Source organism: Hypanus sabinus, chromosome 2 (genome assembly GCF_030144855.1).
Source record: "Hypanus sabinus isolate sHypSab1 chromosome 2, sHypSab1.hap1, whole genome shotgun sequence".
Lineage (NCBI taxonomy): Eukaryota > Metazoa > Chordata > Chondrichthyes > Myliobatiformes > Dasyatidae > Hypanus > Hypanus sabinus.
The window spans coordinates 28,689,206-28,709,482 of NC_082707.1; the positions used below are offsets into that span (position 1 = coordinate 28,689,206).

At 41.6% G+C, this 20,277-nt stretch overlaps 1 protein-coding gene across 4 annotated transcripts in view; it reads left to right on the plus strand.

Annotated features, from left to right (window-relative positions):
* Positions 1–2,501: 2,501 nt before the first annotated feature.
* The window catches only part of xrn1 (5'-3' exoribonuclease 1), a 144,809-nt gene continuing 127,033 nt past the window's right edge, over positions 2,502–20,277 (plus strand). For 2 of the 4 annotated variants that reach the window (XM_059993785.1, XM_059993775.1), the window contains exons 1-2: positions 2,540–2,717; positions 15,596–15,828. In XM_059993785.1, the coding sequence (XP_059849768.1) occupies positions 2,643–2,717; positions 15,596–15,828 (308 nt within the window). In that variant the 5' untranslated portion in view covers positions 2,540–2,642. Of the gene's footprint in view, positions 2,718–15,595; positions 15,829–20,277 lie in introns of all 4 variants that reach the window. The other 2 variants (XR_009516465.1, XM_059993792.1) reach the window with 2 other exon arrangements.

Sequence of the window (20,277 nt, forward strand, 5' to 3'; positions counted from 1 at the left end):
GTTGACTGTCGATATGGAAAATTCTTTTGAAAGGAAGTGATATATTTAATATGGGAAACTTAATTGATATTATTTAAATTCCCATTCAAGATGCCAACCGACCTACTGAATATTCTATGAATTTCATCTGTCGTCTTCATTTTACCATCATCTGTGCTGTTTTGCCTTATAGATGTAGAAACATTTGTTTACAGCTGATTTTAATAATGGTAGATGCTAATGATAGGTACTGTAGCTTCTTATTCAAAGTCTGTACATATCTTAAGGTGAGAAAATTAATCTTTAACATGAATGTGAGAGTCAGCGTTCGGCACGGACTAGAAGGGCCGAGATGACCTGTTTCCATGCTGTAATTGTTATATGGTTATATGAATACTAGATATACAAATTATGATTAGTCTTTGGCTATGATAAATGGTTCATTGTTATTAAATAGTTTGGCCATGGCAAGAGTTATTGAACAGAGAGACCTGGGGATACAAGCACATAGTTCCATGAAAGTGGTTGCACAGGTAGATAGAGTGGTGATATGGAATGCTTGTCTTCAGTTGCCCAGGAATTAAATATAGGAACTGGCATTTCATGATGCAGTTGTGTAAATTATTTTTTGGGCTGCACTTTGAGTATTGTGGATAGTTTTGGTTGCTGTACCGGAGAAAGGATTTGATTAAGCTAGAGAGGGTGCATTATAGATTGATAGGTACGTTGACTGGATGGGAGAACTTGGGATGTGAGAAGGCAGTGAATAGGTATGGACACTTTCTCCTGGAGGCTGAGGTTTGATCTTTAGAGGCTCATAAAATTATGAAGAGCATAGTTTGAGTTGATAGTAACGATCAAACAGGGTAAGAGTGTTTAAATATAGAGAGTAGTGGTTCAAGGTGAGGGGGGAAAAGAAGGGCGTTTTTTTCACAGAGGGTAGTGGGTATAAAGAATAAATTGCCAGAGGAGGTGGAACATTTAAAACACGTCTGGATAGATTCATAGACAGGAGTGTTTAAAGGGTTGAGGCCCAAATGTAAACAAATGGGATTAGCGTAGAGAAGGACCTTGGTTGATATGGATGCATTGAGCTGAAAGACCAGTTTCTGTGCTGTATAACTGATTTCGATGGTGGTAATTTAAATAATGTATGGGGTGGAAGTTACTAGCCTAAAGACACCACTGACTTTTTTGCATCACGTACAATTGATACAAAATAATATTAATATGTCATGCAAAGCTCAACCTTCAGTCAGGAACGAGAGAGTTCATCTACTCGGGGGGGGGGGGGGGGGTAAGGTTTCAACAGTAGGATTCTGATTAAATTATTAATTTTTTTCTATTTAATTACAATCAGCTTTAATTTGCTTTAATTCAATTTTCATCTCATGAGAGAGTGAATTAGGTATTTAATTTCCAAATATAATGACATATAGTGGAACAGTGGTGCAGCTGGTAGAGCTGCTGCCTTGTTCTAGTGACCCAGGTTTAATCTTCCATCGCTCCTCCATCCAGCTGTTTTATCACCTTCTAGCTTGTACTTCTTCCACCCCCTCACCCACATTCTGGTAACTTCTGTCATCCTTTCCAGTCCTAATGAAGGGTCTCAGCCTGAAACATCGACTGTTTATTCATATTCATAGATGCTGCCTGACCTGGTGGGTTAAATTGGCGCACAAACGAGAAAATCTGCAGATGCTGGAAATCCAAACAACACAGAGAAAATGCTGGAGGAAATCAGCAGGCCAGGCAGCTATGGAAAAGAGTAAACAGACATTGTGGGTTGAGACCCTTCAGCAGGACTATAGAAAAAATGATTTTTCATCTTTTTTTCTCCAGTCCCACTGAAGGGTTTTGGCCTTTAACATCGACTGTATTCTTTTCCATAAATGATGCCTGCTCTGCTGAGTTCCTCCAGCATTTTGTGCTTGGATTTCCAGCATCTGCAGATTTTCCATGTCGGGGGTTAGTTTGGAGGGAAGGTTTAGGTTGGTTGGGGAGTAAATTAAAAGTTCTCAGTTCTTCATGGACCAGCAGAAACAAAGTAGGCTGGCCAGTGGGCATCCCTCGCTGAGCTACACACAAAAAAAATGCAGACGAACTTCAGGTCAGATAACATCTATGGGGGGAAATGAAGAGTGGATGTTTCGAGCTGAGACTCTTCATCAGAACTTTTCTTGAAGCAATGTTGCCTAAGCTGCTGAGCTCTTCCAGCACTTTGTTGCTCCAGATTTCAAGCATATGCAGAATCTGTTGTGGCTTCCATTCCTTTCAAAAGCCCCATGAAATGATTCGAGATATTCTAAAGAGGAAGGAATGCAAAAAAAAAAGCTGCAGAAAGGCAAACCTGTGGTCCAGAGGCGAAAATGCTACTCTGAGCCCTCAAGGTGGAACAAATTGGACAAATATAAGTGATGAAAGGAGAGGGGTTGAAGCAGCTGGTGCCGGCAGTTACGTCATCGGCCCGCTACGGCCGTGAGACTGCGCCTGCCCAGTACCGGCTCACGGCCCGCTACAGCCGTGAGACTGCGCCTGCCCAGTACCGGCTCACGGCCCGCTACGGCCGTGAGACTGCGCCTGCCCAGTACCGGCTCACAGCCCGCTCGCCAACCTCTTCCTTCTTTCTGCGCTCTCGTCCTCCGCTTCGTTGCTCTGTCACCATGGGTGTCCCCAAGTTTTACCGCTGGATCAGCGAGCGCTACCCGTGCCTGAGCCTGGTGGTGAAGGAGCATCAGGTAAGAGAGAGCTCTGGAGGCCTTAACCCCGTCCTTTCGTTAGGCCGTTACCCGGAGCCAGCGCCAGGCCTGTGGGCCTGTGGCCCCCGCCAGGTTGGCTTCCCTCCCTGGCCTTAGGCTCCGGTTATTTAACTCGCCATTTACAGCTTACAACATTGAAGGATTTGGAGTTGTGCGTTGAAAATGGGCTTTTCATTATCGCAGCAGTTCGAACTGCTTCCATTCCTTATACTTCACCGAAAAGTAAACTGAAAAGTCGGAGATGAACGGACCTGCATACCTACTGTTCACATATTTCGACTGAGGCCGGCGTTACCTTAGCTATGCTGCTCTTTAATCCTTCAGTGTTTTAAATTTACATTGGCGATCGAATATTTCACATATTGTCTTCTTTCTCTTCGTGTTGTTCCTGGTAGTTTTAATTTCGTTGTGTCAACACACGGTTCAAGAAATCTAATACGGTTCTCTATGTCTCCATCTCTGCAGTGTTGTTTAATTCTTCACTGCCACTTTCCTCATGGTTCTTGTTTTCATTTTCTCCGAATTTGTTAAGAAGCATTTGTAAGTTGCATTTTTCTGTTTACTAACATTTGTAATTCGAATCGGTCAAAGTGCCATGATCAGTTATTTATGTACTGGCTACCTTGGATTTATTTTTGAAGGGGAAATACAATTTTATTTGATGCAATTAAATGAGTTTCAGCTTTGAATAGAAATCAGGTGTATGGTCGCTGATTTGGAACATGGGATGTTTTATTTTGCAGTAGCAGTACAAAACATAAAAATTACCATAAGTTTCAAAGTCGTGTGAAAGACGACAAAGGAGGTAGAGGTCCATGGAATATTCAGAACTCTTATGGTAGAGGGGAAGAAACTGTTCTTAAAACCTTGAGTGTGGGTCATCAGGCTCTTTTACTTCTTCGCTAATGAAGGACACAAAGTGTCTCTAATGATGGATGTCACCTTCTTGAGGCATGACCTCTCGAAGATGTCCTTGATGGCAGGAGGGATGTGCCGAGTGTACAACCTTCTGTGGTCTCTTGCGATCCTGTATTGGAAGTTCTCTATCAGTCTGTGCTACAAACATCCAGAATGTTCTCCACCATACATCTAGAGGCGTGTAAGAGTCTTTGATTACATAGCTAATCTCCTCAACATCCTAATGAAGTAGAGGTACTGATGTTCTTTAGACCGTAAGACAGGAGCAGAAACAGGCTATTTAGTCCATTGAGTCTGCTCTGCCATTCCATTGTGGCTGATTCCAGATCTCACTCAACCCCATATATGCCTTCTCACCATATCCCTTGATGCACTGACTGATCAGGAAAAAAATCAACTTCCGCCTTAAATATACGCATGGACTTGGCATCCATTGTAGTCAGTGGCAGTGCATTCCACAGATTTACTACCCTCTGGCTAAAAAAAAATTCCTCCTTACCTCTGTTCTAAAGGGTCATCCCTCAATTTTGAAGCTGTGCCCTCTAGTTCTGGGTACCCCCACCATAGGGTGGATGTGGAGAAGATATTTCCTGTCTAGTCCTTTCAGCAGTCAGTAAGTTTCAGTGAGATCCCCCCACATTCTTCTAAATTTCAGTGAGTACAAGCTCAAAGCTGCCAAATGCTCCTCAGTGTTAATCCCCTCATTCCTAAAATCATCGTCATGAACCTCCCCTGGTCGCACTCTAATGACAACACATCCTTTCTGAGATATAAGGCCCAAAACTGTTGACAGTACTCCAAGTGTCACCTTATTAGTGTCTTATAAAGCCTGAGCATTATATCATAAAAACACAAAATGCTGGCAGAACTCAGCAGGCCAGACAGCATCTATGGGAGGAGTTAGTGACGACGTTTTGGGCCAAAACCCTTCATCAGCATCTGCCATAGATTCCCATAGATGCTGCCTGGTCTGCTGAGTTCTGCCAGCATTTTGTGTTTTTATTTATTTCCAGCATCTGCAGATTCACTCGTGTTGCCTTAGGGTTATCTCCTTGCTTTTATATTCTATTCCCCTTGAAATAAGTGCCTACAATGCATTTACTGGCTTTACCACAGGCTCAACCTGTTAATTAACCTTCTGGGAGTCTTGCACTAAGACTCCTAAGTCCCTCTGCATATCTGATGTTTAAACCTTCTCCCCATTTAGATAATAGTCCACACTATTGTTCCTTTTTCCCCAACACTGTGTCCCATCTGCCACTCTTTTACCCATTCTTCCAATTTGTCTAAGACCTGCTGCAATCGTGTTGCTTCCTCAGCACTACCTATCCTTCCACCTATTTTCGTATCTTCTGCAAACTTTGCTACAAAGCCATCAATTCCATTATCTAAGTCACTGGCAAACAATTGCAAAAGCAGTGGTCCCAAGACTGACCCTTGAGAAACACCACTAGTCTCCAGCAGCCAACCAGAAAAGGCCTTTTATTCCCACTTGCTGCCTCCTGACTGTCAGCCATTCTGCTATCCATGTTAGTATCTTTCCTGCAACATCATGGGATTTTATCTTGTTTAGCAGTCTCATCTTATCAAATATTTCCTGAAAATCCAAGTAAATGACGTCCACTGCCTCTTCTGTGTCCACTCTGCTTGTTACTTCCTTGAAGAAAATTTCCCTTTACAGAAACCATGTTGACTTTGACTTATTTTATCATTAGTCTCCAAGTACCTTGAAACCTCATCCTTAATAACACTTTCCCAACCACTGATGTTAGGCTTACTGGCCTGTAGTTTCCTTTTTTTTCCCTCCCTTCCTTCATTAAAGAGTGGAGTGACATTTGCAATCTTCCAGTCCTCTGGGACCATGTCAGAACCAAGTGATTCCTGAAAGATCATGACCAAGGCATCCATTATCTCCCCAGCAACCTCTCTCAGGATTCTGGGATGTAGTCCATCTGGACCAGGTGACTTACCCACCTTAAGACCTTTGAGTTTGCCTCTGACTTTTTCCTTTGTACTAACAATGGCACTCAGTTCTGCCCCCTGGCACACTACTGGTGTCTTCCACAGTGAAGACAGATGCAAAGTACCCATTAATTTCATCTGTCATTTCTTTGTCCCCCATTACAACCTCACCAACATCATTTTCCAGTGGTCCAATATCAACTCTCTATACTCTCTACACGTTTACTCTATATAACTGAAAAAAAAACTTTTGGTATCCTGCTTTATATTATTGGCTAGTCTGTCATCATATTTTCCCTTATAGCTTTTTTAGTTGCCTTTTGTTGGGTTTTAAAAGCTTCCCAAACATGAAACTTCCCGCTCACTTTTGCTCCCTTTCCTTGGCTTCTGTGCAGTCCAACCAATCTTTAATTGTGCCACAAGTTTGTCCACCTTATTTCCAAATGCAATGCACATATAAATACAGAACGTTCAGTCCTGCAATCTTAATCCTTCCGAATTTTGCCTCTGGTACAATTTAATTCTTTGCTTTGTCTGTATTTGTACCCAATCATTGGCTTGTCCTTCCTTGCGTTCACTTTACACCCATCATCTACTTGTAAACCTGCTTGTTTATCCTCAACTCTATTATCCTGGTTCCCATTCCCCTGCCATATTAGTTTAAACCACTCCTAACAGCTCCAGTAAATCTGCTCCTTGGATTCAAATGCAACCCATCCTTTTTGTACTTGTCCCACTGCCCCTGAAGAGGTCCCAATTGTTGGGATGATTTGTATTTTGACATTTTTATTTCATGTTCATGGTTTTGGTATATCTCCAAAAATACTTTCATTTCTATAGATGTACTTTTAGAAAGAGTTCTAACTGGCTGCATCACTTTCTGGTATGGGGTGGCTATTACACAAGATCGAAGTAAGTGACAGATGGTTGTAAATGCCATCATGGGCACTGGCCTCTGTCATATCCAGGTAATCTTCAAGGAAGGGTGCCCCAAAAAGGGTGTCCATCATTAAGGACCCCGATCACCCAGGTCACACCTTGTTCTCATTGCTATCAACAGGAGGGAGGGATTGAAGGCACACACTCAATAATTCAGGAACTGTTTCTTCCCCTCTGCCATCTGATTTCTGAATGGACATTGAACTCATGATCATTAAGTTTATTCATCAAGAAAATTGTTCTCCATTTTACTCTACTTTTCCTATTTTCTTGTGGTATTGAAAATGTAAGTGTAGTGGTTACTTGAAAACAAACCAAAATCACTGAGAGACTGAGTACGGGAATTGACACTGTATGATGCACTTCCAAATAACTGAGTTCCAAGTCAAAGAAAAGTATGTTTGATCCTTTATTACAAAACCAGCAAAGATGAACAGTCTTATAGCAATATTAGAAATTAACGAAACTAAATTAGTGATGTAGTGAAATAACAGCAATTAGTATTCAAATTAACAAAATTAAGCATAACTAAGAAATCAATAAAAATATTACCCCTGGCTCCCTCTCTCTCAATGAAACTAAAACTAAAAACTAAGAAAAAGCAAGAATACATAACTACAGGCAGTCCCCAAGTTGCGAACGTCCGACTTACAAACACCTCGTACTTATGAGCGGCCTGCCATAAAGTATTATATTAAAAATTCGTCGGCTTGAGGAAGGAGAGTGCCGTCTGTCATTTTAAGTCAGATCACATTGCCGTTAACACTGTGTTGAATGTGTAACTTTGTATTTTTCTTAAATTTTTCTGACCCCCCTTTTCCAGTCAACACTGCCCCCACTTGTTCCATTTAACCTATCTCAGTGTGGGTTGTCACGTACACCGTGACCAGGTTAAGAACCAGCAGAAATGGAAAACACTTTGGAGTCTGTTATTACTAGTAACTAATAGTGTTTATTAGTAAACTAAGCAAGACAGTACTATTAAATGCAAATATATGAAACAAGTTAGCAATGATATATACAGAAGTGTGGAAATGGGAACCAAAACCGGGCTCTTTCAGAGCTAGGGGTAAATGGATACAGTCTTACAATATGATGCAGAGATCAGTTCAGTTCAGCTCGAGGTAGTTGTTTGAGTATTGTTGGAGAGAGAGAGGTGATACCGTTGCCGTCGATCTTCCTGTTATGGTCACCGACTATGACCATACCACGTACGACCGTTCTTCAGTGGTGGACCTGTCACCCAGGTGAGGGTGGATGCACAAACAGTTCCCCACTGGTGGCAACTTTACACACTGAACCACTGATCGATTTTCCCCGAATCGATCCTCCAAAACCCCCCACCTTCACGTGGGTGCAGGAAGCTCGTTCAGTGTCCCGCGGTGTGTCTGCCTGTGTCTTAGCAGACCTGCTTTTTATCTCCACATGTTGGACACTGGCTGTCCATCAACTGGCTCCACCCTGCTGTCTTTGCAGGAATCTTAACAAGCAGGCAAAAAAGTGTCCTTGAAGCAAAGGTAAATAATCAGAATCAGCCGAAGAACCATAACATTAAATCCTGCCTGTTCTCTCTCTCTCTCTCTCCCTCACTCTCTCTCTCTCTCTCTCTCTCACTCTCACTCTCACTCACTCACTCTCTCTCTCTCTCTCTCTCTCTCTCTCTCTCTCTCTCTCTCTCACTCTCTCACTCTCTCACTCTCTCACTCTCTCACTCTCTCACTCTCTCACTCTCTCACTCTCTCACTCTCTCACTCTCTCACTCTCTCACTCTCTCACTCTCTCACTCTCTCACTCTCTCACTCTCTCACTCTCTCACTCTCTCACTCTCTCACTCTCTCACTCTCTCACTCTCTCACTCTCTCACTCTCTCACTCTCTCACTCTCTCACTCTCTCACTCTCTCACTCTCTCACTCTCTCACTCTCTCACTCTCTCACTCTCTCACTCTCTCACTCTCTCACTCTCTCACTCTCTCACTCTCTCACTCTCTCACTCTCTCACTCTCTCACTCTCTCACTCTCTCACTCTCTCACTCACTCACTCACTCACTCACTCACTCTCACACACACACACACACACACACAATGTTGGAGTCACATATCTATTTTGTGTTGTATGTTTATGAGTAATTTGTCACATGGGTTGGGGCGTGGTGGAAGTAAATTAGTATACAGGCAGTCCCCGGGTTACGAATGAGTTCCGTTTCTAATTCCGGATTTAAGTTGGATTTGTACGTAAGTCGGAACAGGTATATCCAGTATTATTTAGCATCAGTTAGTCAACCGTTTATCTTAGTATATAGTATGTATTTTTCCTTTCTATGCATATAAAACACTTAAGAAACGTATGTACAATAATTAAACCACTGCGTTGCTTAGTAATAATTGTAGCTTTCATCAGGGCAGGGCCTTTAATATGCACCATTATTCTTACTTTATCCTTTAAAGTTGCTCTGATCGTTGACCGACTGTAGCCTAACACCTTTCCAATGACCGATGGCATTTCGCCTCTTTCTGATTGCTTTATTATTTCCACTTTATTTTCAATCATGATCGTTTTCCATCAATGGAACAGAAGCACTGAGGATTCAGCAGCAGTCGCGGGCAGTGGGTCCTGAGCTCTCCCGGGTCCTAAAGTTCATCCTGTGATGGGCAAACCGAGTTTGAGATGGGGTCCAGAGTTGACCCTATTGACCTGTGCTGCTATTGAGAGAGGGGGGTGAGTCCAGTGCAGATGAGAGAGAGAGAGAGAGAAACCCCCAAACTGTAAATACACTTGAAAACAGAAGATAATAATGCCTACTACCAAAAAAAAGAGCTGAAAGCAAGGGACTGAAAAAAAAACTTAATCTAGAGGAAAATTATGAAAATAATAAAAGGTCCCCAGATCTTATGAAACTTTATATCCAAATTAAGAATTGAATAATGAATTTTTTTAAGGTCTAAGCAGGACATGATATCGTTAAGCCATTGAGCATGTGTGGGCGGGGCAACATCTCTCTATCTAAGGAGGATTAGACATTTAGCCAGGAGAGAAGCAAAAGATAATATTCGACATTTAGTCGAACTCAAGCATATATCTGTCTCACCCAAGAAACCAAACAGAGCAATTAAAGGGTTAGGTTCTAAGTGACAATTCAGAATACAGGATAAGGTTATAAAAACATCTTTCCAAAGTTTCTCTAAGCTAGGACAGGTCCAAAGAGAGGCCTCGCCACTTTTGCATTTATCACAAAGATGACTAATATTAGGGTAAAATCGAGATAATTTAGATTTGGACATATGGGCCCTATGAACAATCTTAAACTGTAAAAGACAGTGGCGAGCACAGAGAGAAGTTGAATTAACCGATTTGAGAATCGAGTCCCAAACCTCATCAGATAAAGGAATATTTAAGTCATGCTCCCTAACCATTCTGATTTTATCCACGGGCACGCCGTAAGGATACTAATTTATCATGAATAAAGGATATTAAGCCTTTACCCAGTGGATTAATAGAAATAAATAAATCCATAGCATTTTTCTCGGGCATTTCAGGGAAGTTGGGAATTAAAGGATTGATAAAGTGTCTGATTTGGAGATATCTAAAGAAATGGGCATTAGGCAGATTGAACTTAGCAGAGAGCTGTTGAAAGGATGCGAAGCGATTATCGATAAAAAGATCTTCAAAATGCCTAATGCCCTTTCTATACAAATCATAGAATGTTGAATCATACATAGTAGGTAGAAAAAGATGACTCCAACATTGAGGATACTGATTACTTTTACTAACTTATTCAAGTAGTCATTTGCCAGTTGATAATTGTGTAATTGTTCACACATGAATTCTCACTGTTTACTGTTCCCAAACCCAAAAAGGTAAGTCATATCTCATAATACAATTCATAGTAATTTTTAAACTAGCTGGATGTTGTTCTTGTACATTAATCCAATGGAAAATTGGCTGTTAATTTACTCAGTTGCAGGAATAAAATAGTCTGTTGGGAGTATTTTACGAAAGCATTGTCTTAATGCATGACCATGATTTGGATGACGCTTGTAAGCTAGTTGAATTTTGCCCGTGTGACTTTTCATTATTTTCTTTATCTCTATGAATATGTATCAGCACCTATTTCCAAAATTACTTTGTCATGCATAACCATATCTACTGCCAGTGGTTTCATTTCTAGTGGAAAGGGTGTCAGTGCAACATGATGCTTGTTTATATTAATTTCTGTGCAAGTAATCATGAGTTGATGGCAGAAGAAAAATACTGTTTGTCATTCTGCAAAAAGAAATGTTTTCGGGGGATTCAATGATTGATTAATAATTGTTCCAGCATATAAGTGTAATTAAAAAGAATCTATATTTGATATTGAATCTGGAATCAGCCTGATGAATAAATTTACATCTCTGTGGCATTATGACTTTACTAGATATCCCTTTTCTGAAAACTCAATGAGCAATTGGACACTTGAAATGTAATTCAAAGGCAGGCTGCTGAAGAATTTCTCCTTCCTTTGAAAACTTGCTCTTAATTTGAGTTTTGAGTGCTTAATGATGCTTAAACTGTGATGTGTGTTGACAAGTCATTCAAACACAGATGCATTTGCTGGACCTTGCATATTGGAGTTTAAAATAGGTACATGGAGCTTTGAAAAATAGAGGGCTATGGGTAATCCTGGGCAATTTCTATGGTAAGGACATGTTCGGCACAGCTTTGTGGACAGAAGGGCCTGTATTGTCCTGTATGTTTTCTGTGTTTCTAAAAAAAACTACAGAGGATTTGTGGCTACATCCATGGTCGGATTGCTGAAGGGATTGGGAGTCCAAGGCCAGGGCCAGCGGCATGCTATAAAAGAACTCTCTTGGTAGCCGAGTAAAGTGGCCTGTGGAAAGCGGCCAGTGAGTGAGTGGGCCAGTGAAGGAATGGAGATTTGAGGCTTTGACTCAAGAGATTCTGGCAGTTTTGGCAGTTGGACTGTGCAATGAAGTCAATCAAGATTTGAATAGCTCAGCAGAAAGCCGTAGATTAGACAATCATGATTTGAATAGCTCAGACTCAGCAGAAAGCAGCTGATTGGGCAATCGAGGTCAGGTGACCAAGCAGTTTGAAAAGCTCAAACAAATAAATAGAGGGTTACCTCAAGCGGAGCGCCCTGTGGAAAGCGGCCAGTGAGTGAGTGGGCCAGTGAAGCCTCTTTGACTCGAGAGGCTGAGGACGAGCTTCACTCCAAATGAGGTAAGGCCGGGTAAGTTCCTTTCAAAGGAGAAAGTTTCAAAAGTTGAGGCAAGTATTGGGTAAGTCATGGCAGCTGAGATCGGCCCCATGGTTTGTTTATCCTGCAGCATGTAGGAAATCAGGGATGCTTCCAGTGTCCCTGACGACTATGCGTGCAGGAAGTGTGTCCAACTGCAGCTTCTGACAGACCGCATAGAGCGTCTGGAGCTACGATTGGATTCATACTGGAGCATCTGCGATGCTGAGAAAGTCGTGAATAGCACGTTCAGTGAGTTGGCCACACCGCAGGTAAAGGCTACACAGACAGAAAGGGAAGGGGTGGCCACTAGACAGCGTAGCAGTAGGCAGGTAGTGCAGGAGTCCCCTGAGATCATCTCCCTCCTAAACAGATATACTGTTTTGGATATTGTTGGGGGAGATGTCTCATCAGGGGAAGGCAGCAGCAGCCGAGTTTATTGCACCATGGGTGGCTGTGCGGCGCAGGAGGGAAGAAAAAGGAGTGGGAGAGGTATAGTGATAGGGGATTTGATTGTAAGGGGAATAGATAGGCGTTTCTGCGGCAGCAAATGACTCCAGGATGGTATGTTGCCTCCCTGGTGCAAGGGTCAAGGATGTCTCTGAGCAGCTGCAGGGTATTCTGGAATTGGAGGCTGAACAGCCAGTGGTCATGGTGCACATAGATACCAACGATATAGGTAAGAAAACGGGATGGGGTCCTACAAGGTGAATTTAGGGAGTTAGGACATAAACTAAAAAGTAGGACCACAAAGGTAATAATCTCTGGATTACTACCAGTGCCACGTGCTAGTCAGAGTAGAAATAGGAGGATATTTCAGTTGAATACGTGGCTTGAAAAATGGTGCAAGGGGGAGGGATTCAAATTTCTGGGGCATTGGAACCAGTTCTGGGGGAGGTGGGACCGGTATAAACAGGACGGTCTGCACCTGGGCTGGGCTGGACTGGAACCAATGTCCTAGGGGGAGCGTTTGCTACTGCTGTTCAGGAGGATTTAAATTAATGTGGCAGGGGGATGGGAACAAGTGCAGAGAGACAGAGGGGTGTAAAATGAGGGTAGAAGCAAAAAGTAGTAAGGTGAAAAGTAAAAGTGGCAGGCAGGCAAATCCAGGGCAAAAAGCAAAAAGAGCCACTTTTCAACATAATTGTATAAGGGCTAAGTGTGTTGTAAAAACAAGCCTGAAGGCTTTGTGTGTCAATGCGAGGAGCATTCGTAACAAGGTGGATGAATTGAATGTGCAGATAGTTATTAATGAATATGATATAGTTGGGATCACAGAGACATGGCTCCAGGGTGACCAAGGATGGGAGCTCAACATCCAGGGATATTCAATATTCAGGAGGGATAGACAGGAAAGAAAAGGAGGTGGGGTACCATTGCTGGTTAGAGAGGAGATTAACGCAATAGAAAGGAAGGACATTAGCCTGGAGAATGTGGAATTGATATGGGTAGAGCTGCATAACACTAAGGGGCAGAAAACGCTGGTGGGAGTTGTGTACAGGCCACCTGACAGTAGTAGTGAGGTTGGGGATGGCATTAAACAGGAAATTAGAAATGCATGCAATAAAGGAACAGTAGTTATAATGGGTGACTTCAATCTACATATAGATTGGGTGAACCAAATTGGAAAGGATGCTGAGGAAGAGGATTTCTTGGAATATATGCGGGATGGTTTTCTGAACCAACATGTTGAGGAACCAACTAGAGAGCAGGCCATTCTAGATTGGGTATTGAGCAATGAGGAAGGGTTAGTTAGCAATCTTGTCGTGCGAGGCCCCTTGGGAAAGAGTGACCATAATGTGGTGGAATTCTTCATTAAGATGTAGAGAGACATAGTTAATTCAGAAACAAAGGTTCTGAACGAAGGGTAACTTTGAAGGTTTGAGATGTGAATTAGCTAAGATAGACTGGCAAATGATACTTAAAGGGTTGATGGTGGATATGCAATGGCAAGCATTTAAAGATCGCATGGATGAACTACAACAATTGTTCATCCCAGTTTGGCAAAAGAATAAACCAGGGAAGGTAGTGCACCCGTGGCTGACAAGGGAAATTAGGGATAGTATCAAGTCCAAAGAAGAAACATATAAATTAGCAAAAAAAAGCGGCACACCTGAGGACTGGGAGAAATTCAGAGACCAGCAGAGGAGGACAAAGGGCTTAATTAGGAAAGGGGAAAAGGATTATCAGAGAAAGCTAGCAGGAAACACAAAAACTGACTGTAAAAGCTTTTATAGATACGTGAAAAGAAAAAGATTGGTCAAGACAAATGTAGGCCCTTTACAGTCAGAAACAGGTGAATTGATCATAGGGAACAAAGACATGGCAGACCAATTGAATAACTACTTTGGTTCTGTCTTCACAAAGGAGGACATAAATAATCTTCCGAAAATAGTAAGGGACCGAGGGTCTGAGATGGAGGAACTGAGGGAAATACTTATTAGTAGGGAAATGGTGTTAGGTAAATTGAAGGGATTAAAGGCAGATAAATCCCCAGGGCCAGATGGTCTGCATCCCAGAGTGCTTAAGGAAGTAGCCCAAGAAATAGTGGATGCATGAGTGATAATTTTTCAAAACTCCTGAGATTCTGGATTAGTTCCTGAGGATTGGAAGGTGGCTAATGTAACCCCACTTTTTAAGAAAGGAGGGAGAGAGAAACCGGGGAATTATAGACTGTTAGTCTGACATGGGTGGTGGGGAAAATGCTGGAGTCAGTTATCAAAGATGAGATAACAGCACATTTGGAAAGAGGTGAAATCATCGGACAAAGTCAGCATGGATTTGTGAAAGGAAAATCATGTCTGATGGATCTTATAGAATTTTTTGAAGATGTAACTAGTAGAGTGGATAGGGAAGAGCCAGCGGATATGGTATATTTAGATTTTCAAAAGGCTTTTGATAAAGTCAAAAGGGCACAGGAGATTAGTGTGCAAACTTAAAGCACATGGTATTGGGGTTATGGTATTGATGTGGATAGAGAATTGGTTGGCAGACAGGAAGCAAAGAGTGGGAGTAAACGGGACCTTTTCAGAATGGCAGTCAGTGACTAGTGGGGTACCGCAAAGCTAGGTGCTGGGACCCCAATTGTTTACAATATATAAATGATTTCGACGAGGGCCTACTTCACCTATTTTTATGTTTCTAAAGCAACCACTGGTTATGGATGAAGCAGAGTGATGGCAGCTGGGCCCTAAAATTACCCATGGGTGGCCAAATGTGAAAGGAGGTGCACCTGGGACACCGGGTAGCACTGTTGAGCCCTCTGGAGATGTAGTGGGCTTAAATTGACAAAACATCTAAGAAGGAGGATGTCCATCTGATGACCACTGCGAAGCATCTGCCACCCATCAAGCCCCACCTCAAGATCTCTATGCTGTGACCCAAGTTGGGATCTGCTTGTCAAAGGGATTGATGCATCTAGTCCTATGATCTGGAACAGCTGTCAAGTTATGTGGACCAATTACTTGCCTGGATCTTCCTGGCTTTATGTAAAGTCACAGCGTGTGGCATATTGAACTATTTGAGTGTTGTTTTGTACCCTGTGTATTAAACATTTTTCGGTGAAACATTGAAGAATATGAGGAATATGCCTGTTATGATGAGTAAATTGAAAGGGCTGTTATGTAAATGTGCTTAAAGTGTGCAAAATAATGAAACATTTTAAGTAAAATAAAAGTTACTTTATCATATTCTTGTTAAGTGTCTTTTCTTCAGTATTTTCCCATCACATTTTGTTAAATTTTTCAGTTTTGCTGATTTCCCTTAAAAATTTCTTATTACTAATGTTTTGTTCAATTTTTCAGATTCCTGAATTTGACAATCTCTATTTGGATATGAATGGAATTATCCACCAATGCTCTCACCCAAATGATGAAGATGTGCACTTTCGAATCTCTGAAGAAAAAATATTCGCTGATATTTTCCACTATATAGAAGTTCTCTTTCGGATCATTAAGCCAAGAAAGGTCTTTTTCATGGCTGTTGATGGTGTGGCTCCAAGAGCAAAAATGAATCAACAACGTGGCAGACGTTTTAGGTAAGAAAATTGTAGGGTATTGTGGTCAAAGCAATTCTTTTTGGCTTGACAAATTTATCCAGTAAATAGCTGAGTCCCATTTGTTCTGGCATTAATGAGGATCATAAGTATCTCTCAGCTTGGACTAGGAACCTTGTTGGTTTTCTGGTTGATACAGGTTGAGTAGCCGTTATCTGTAATTCCAAATTCCGAAAACCTCAGTCTGAAATTTTTTTTTAGTGCTGACATGATGTCACAGATTGAAAATTCCACAAGATGCTAAGAAGATTCCCAGATAATTTTCAGGTCACTGTTCACCACAGACAGTTCTGAGAAGTGACCTCACATAATGTAATGAACAGAAGTTAATGAAAAGTAGAAAAACACTGCATAAAGTGAAAAACGAAGTTCTTAATTATGTATCGCCAGCGGTGGAGTGAACATTTGCCACTTAATGGTATGCTGATCATGAAACAAGCAAAGTTCTATCACAACAAACTGAAAATTGAAGCTGATTGCAGAAATCCTTAAAAAAAAAGGCATGGCATTAAATTTCTCAAGCGTTTGCTGATCATGAAAATCTAGCACTAGAACAAGTCTATGATGCTGATTGTTTTATACCTTATATAAAACCCAAAAAAATACAATGTACTGCAACATTTTATTCATAAGGCAGCATCGTAGGTGGAGACTGAAGGCCTGCTGTTTTTGTTGTTATTCAACAGTTAATTCAGGTATTCTCCCAATACTGCAATACTACTTTTGTTACCCTGCATAGATTATATTTCATTATACATGTTTCCCCCGCTATTCGAAGGTAGAGCGTTCCTATGAAACGGTTCGTAAGCCAGAATGTCGTAAAGTGAAGAAGCAATTACCATTTATTTATATGGGGAAAAATTTAAGAGCATTCGCAGACCCAAAAAATAACCTACCAAATCATGCCAACTAACACACAAAACCGAAAATAATAGTAATATATAGTAAAAGCAGGAATGATCTGATAAATACACAGCCTATATAAAGTAGGAATACTTTTCTGCAATCGTTGCATCACTGTCCACTGCAGCGAAAATCTCACACAAGTGCTCTCGGCAGCACTCGCGGCAAAAACACTCAGCACAAGCACTCTCGCCAGAAGCACTCTTTCCAGTAACCTTTAAGCTATGAAGCTGCCAATTCGTACCAAATAACACACAAAAATACACAGACTATATAAAGTAGAAATAATGTATGTACAGTGTAGTTTCACTTACTGGAATGGGGAAGACTGCGAGCACACTGATGGTGTGTTAGGCTGAGTTGTTGGAGGTTGGGGTGGTGGGAGACTGGGGTGTCATCTCATCGTCGTCTGTTTCCATCAGGGCAGGCAGGTCACCTTCTATGTCTGCCTGCCTCGATGTCGAAGGTCAATGTTCATCGTCTGCTGAGGCTGATGTGGAAGGCTTGAAAAACAACAGTATGCTTGACTGCTGAGCCTCGCTCATTTTTCTATCATACAGTTCTTTATAAACACTCAAACCATCCTGCAAATGTGCCCTAAACCTACGTACCCTTTCAAAATTGAAGTCATACTTTTCTGCAATCGTTGTAGCATTGTCAATTGGTGCAAAAATCTCACTCAATTGCTTCACGTTCAGTCCCTGGACGACTTCACTTTCAGGCCATTCGCTACTGTGTTCGGTTTCAATTGTTTCCTCTTCATCTGACAGTTCTTGGTCATGGGATGCCAAAACCACTTCAACATCATCTTCGTCAACTTCCACAAACCCTTAGCCAAACTTACTATGTCCTTACTTCGTTCACCATGATCGAAGCGCAGTATTAGGTCTAGTTTTACGCTAAGTGTAACACCCTTTCACGCTCTTTTAGGCTTTTCAGATACTTTAGAATTCATCTTGCTGACGGATGCACAAAATAAATCGACATAAAGCACAGATGCTCACAGGCACGTGTTTAAACAATGCTGGCTAGAATGCAGTTCCAGGGGAGGAGCTTGGCTGCTTGGCGCACACTGCCTTTTATTGTAACAATGAAGACACCTTCTGTTAGTGAAAACAGGTAACTAATGTAGGTCTTTTGTAACAGCGAGGTGTCGGAAGACGAATGTTCGAAAAACGAGGGACACCTGTATTAAGTAAAGTAGTAGTTTTTATTGTTAAGTACGTATGTGTGATGAACAAGTATAAGACGAGGACTGTTTACTGGTAGCACAGAAATTCAGAGTTGCAAATGATAGCGGTCCCATTCATGATATATTCCAAAATCCAAAATATAAAACACTTTGTCCCCAAGTGTTTGGGAGTACTCGACCTGTATCTTTAAACTGTCTTGAAATGCAGTGGCTTAAGAAGGTGGATCAATGTTATGTCTTGGAAGATATATAGCAAATGGACAGCAAATGCTGACCATTTCATCAAAGCATACATTAAGTTAAATGGACCATTGTATACCAAGGTCAGGTTTGGATTTTGCTTTTTGCCAGGTGTGATCAAGTGGATTTATTCGCATTTAATGCGTAGAATCCTAGATCCTAATATAGAGAATATTGGTCAGATGGTAATGGATCAGAAGATTGTCACTGTAAGTGTGAATGTCTGTTACAAAGTTTGAAGTTTGTTCATTCAGAGGTACATTGAGCATGTTCTTCACTGTGTAACAACTCCAGAAAAAAGGGAATAGCACTGGTCACTGTGAGTGACCTACATAACTCCATGAAAGTCATTGGTTCCATCAAATGTGAGTTCCTGACAAATATCCTCTTCAAATTTGGCTGCCCACAGAAGCTCAGTACCATTTTATTCTTGTTCTTTGATGCCATGCAAGCCACTATTCATGTTGTCAAGTGTTATCAAAGCTTTCCTTAATTGTTTCTTCCTGAATGTTGCATTTCACCTGAAGCAAACTTCCTGTGGGAGTACAGCTAATATTGAGAATTAGTAGCAAGCTATTTAATGTCTGGCAACTACATTCCAGAATGATGTTGCTATGTTTACCCATGCTCAAAAGGCAGAACTCCAGTCTCAAAACTTGCACTGAAACACACAAGATCATGGACCTTGCACTCAATATTTTCATCCTATAGCAGAGATGTCTGAATCCAGATATCGTGGGTTTCAGATGAAGATTAAGAAATTAAGGGGGAAATCGGAGGAGAATGTGTTGTACCTGGAGGTGCTTGGAATGGGAAATGGCCTGAGAGGGTTGGCAAAAGCAGAGAACAGTGTCTAGTGATTATCTACAGAAACATTTGTTGTAGGCATTGAAGACTAGAAAATGGGATTAGTATAGAAGGATACTGGTCAGCTTTGGGAGGCCGAAGAGCAGTTTTTAATGTAAATGTGTATCAACTTGCCGAACTGCACTATGTTGCTCTCCAGTAATAAAAATTAATGATTAGACCATGGAATATGTGGACTATTTTGTATATATTGGGAGCAATTTCTTGGTGAAGGCAGATAAATGATATTGAACTGCCTTAAATGCACCAGCACAGCCTTTTGAAGATGAAAATCTTGGATATGACATAAATTAATGGTCTACCATGCAGCAATGGTCTCTGCCCTCCTCTGTGCTCGAGACCTGGACTACCTACAGACAGTTTCAGAGACACTGGGAAAAATACCACCAACTCTGTTTCTTGAAATTCTTCAAAATCTTTGAATGGCCACTGACCTGATGTCAGTCTTGTTTCTGAGATCAATACCTCCAGTAATGAGTGCCTAGTTGCATACTCTGTTACGTTTGCCAGGCTTTCTTTTCTGCAAGTGACACCAGACTCTGAAGAACTACTCTGTTCTGAACGGTGCTCCAGTAACAGATTGCCCGGTGGACAAAGGAAACAGTCCAAAATTGTGCTCAAAGGCTCCACAAGGGGGCAAAAAAAAACACAACATCCCTACTAATTCTTGGGAATCATGGTAATCAGGAGCAAAAAAAGACAAGGGCCCAGAGTCAACAATAAAAAGAGAAGACTTCTTTGTAAACTGCCTAGTTAAGTCAGCTTTCACCTGCTCTGTTTGTAGAATTGTCAGCAGTTCCCATCTTAACCTCAGATTTCATTGTTTTTTAGGTTTGTAGAGATGCTTGTGGGGGACAGAGGGGGGATTTAGGGACAGGGATATGGTGGAGTTAAATGATGTCCAGAGTCTAGGCCTGCACTTCCATTTGGAGACCAGTGACATGAAGGTAGGACAAAGGACATTTGTGGTTGGATGTTGGGTCCGGCAATCAATGAAGATGAGGGTTGGTGGCACCCCCCCCCCCCCCCCCCACACCCAGGTCATCAAGTAATTGGCAGATTCTGAAAATAAGAGATCCATGTGGTACATGAGTCAGTGAGACAGGCATTTGAAGCTTTATATTTGGTTCCTCATCCTGGGTCCACATTGGTCCTTGTGTGTAAGTCCTGAGGTTGATACTGAAGATCAAAGTTTGAAGGCCAATCAGAACACCGGAAATCGAGGCCTG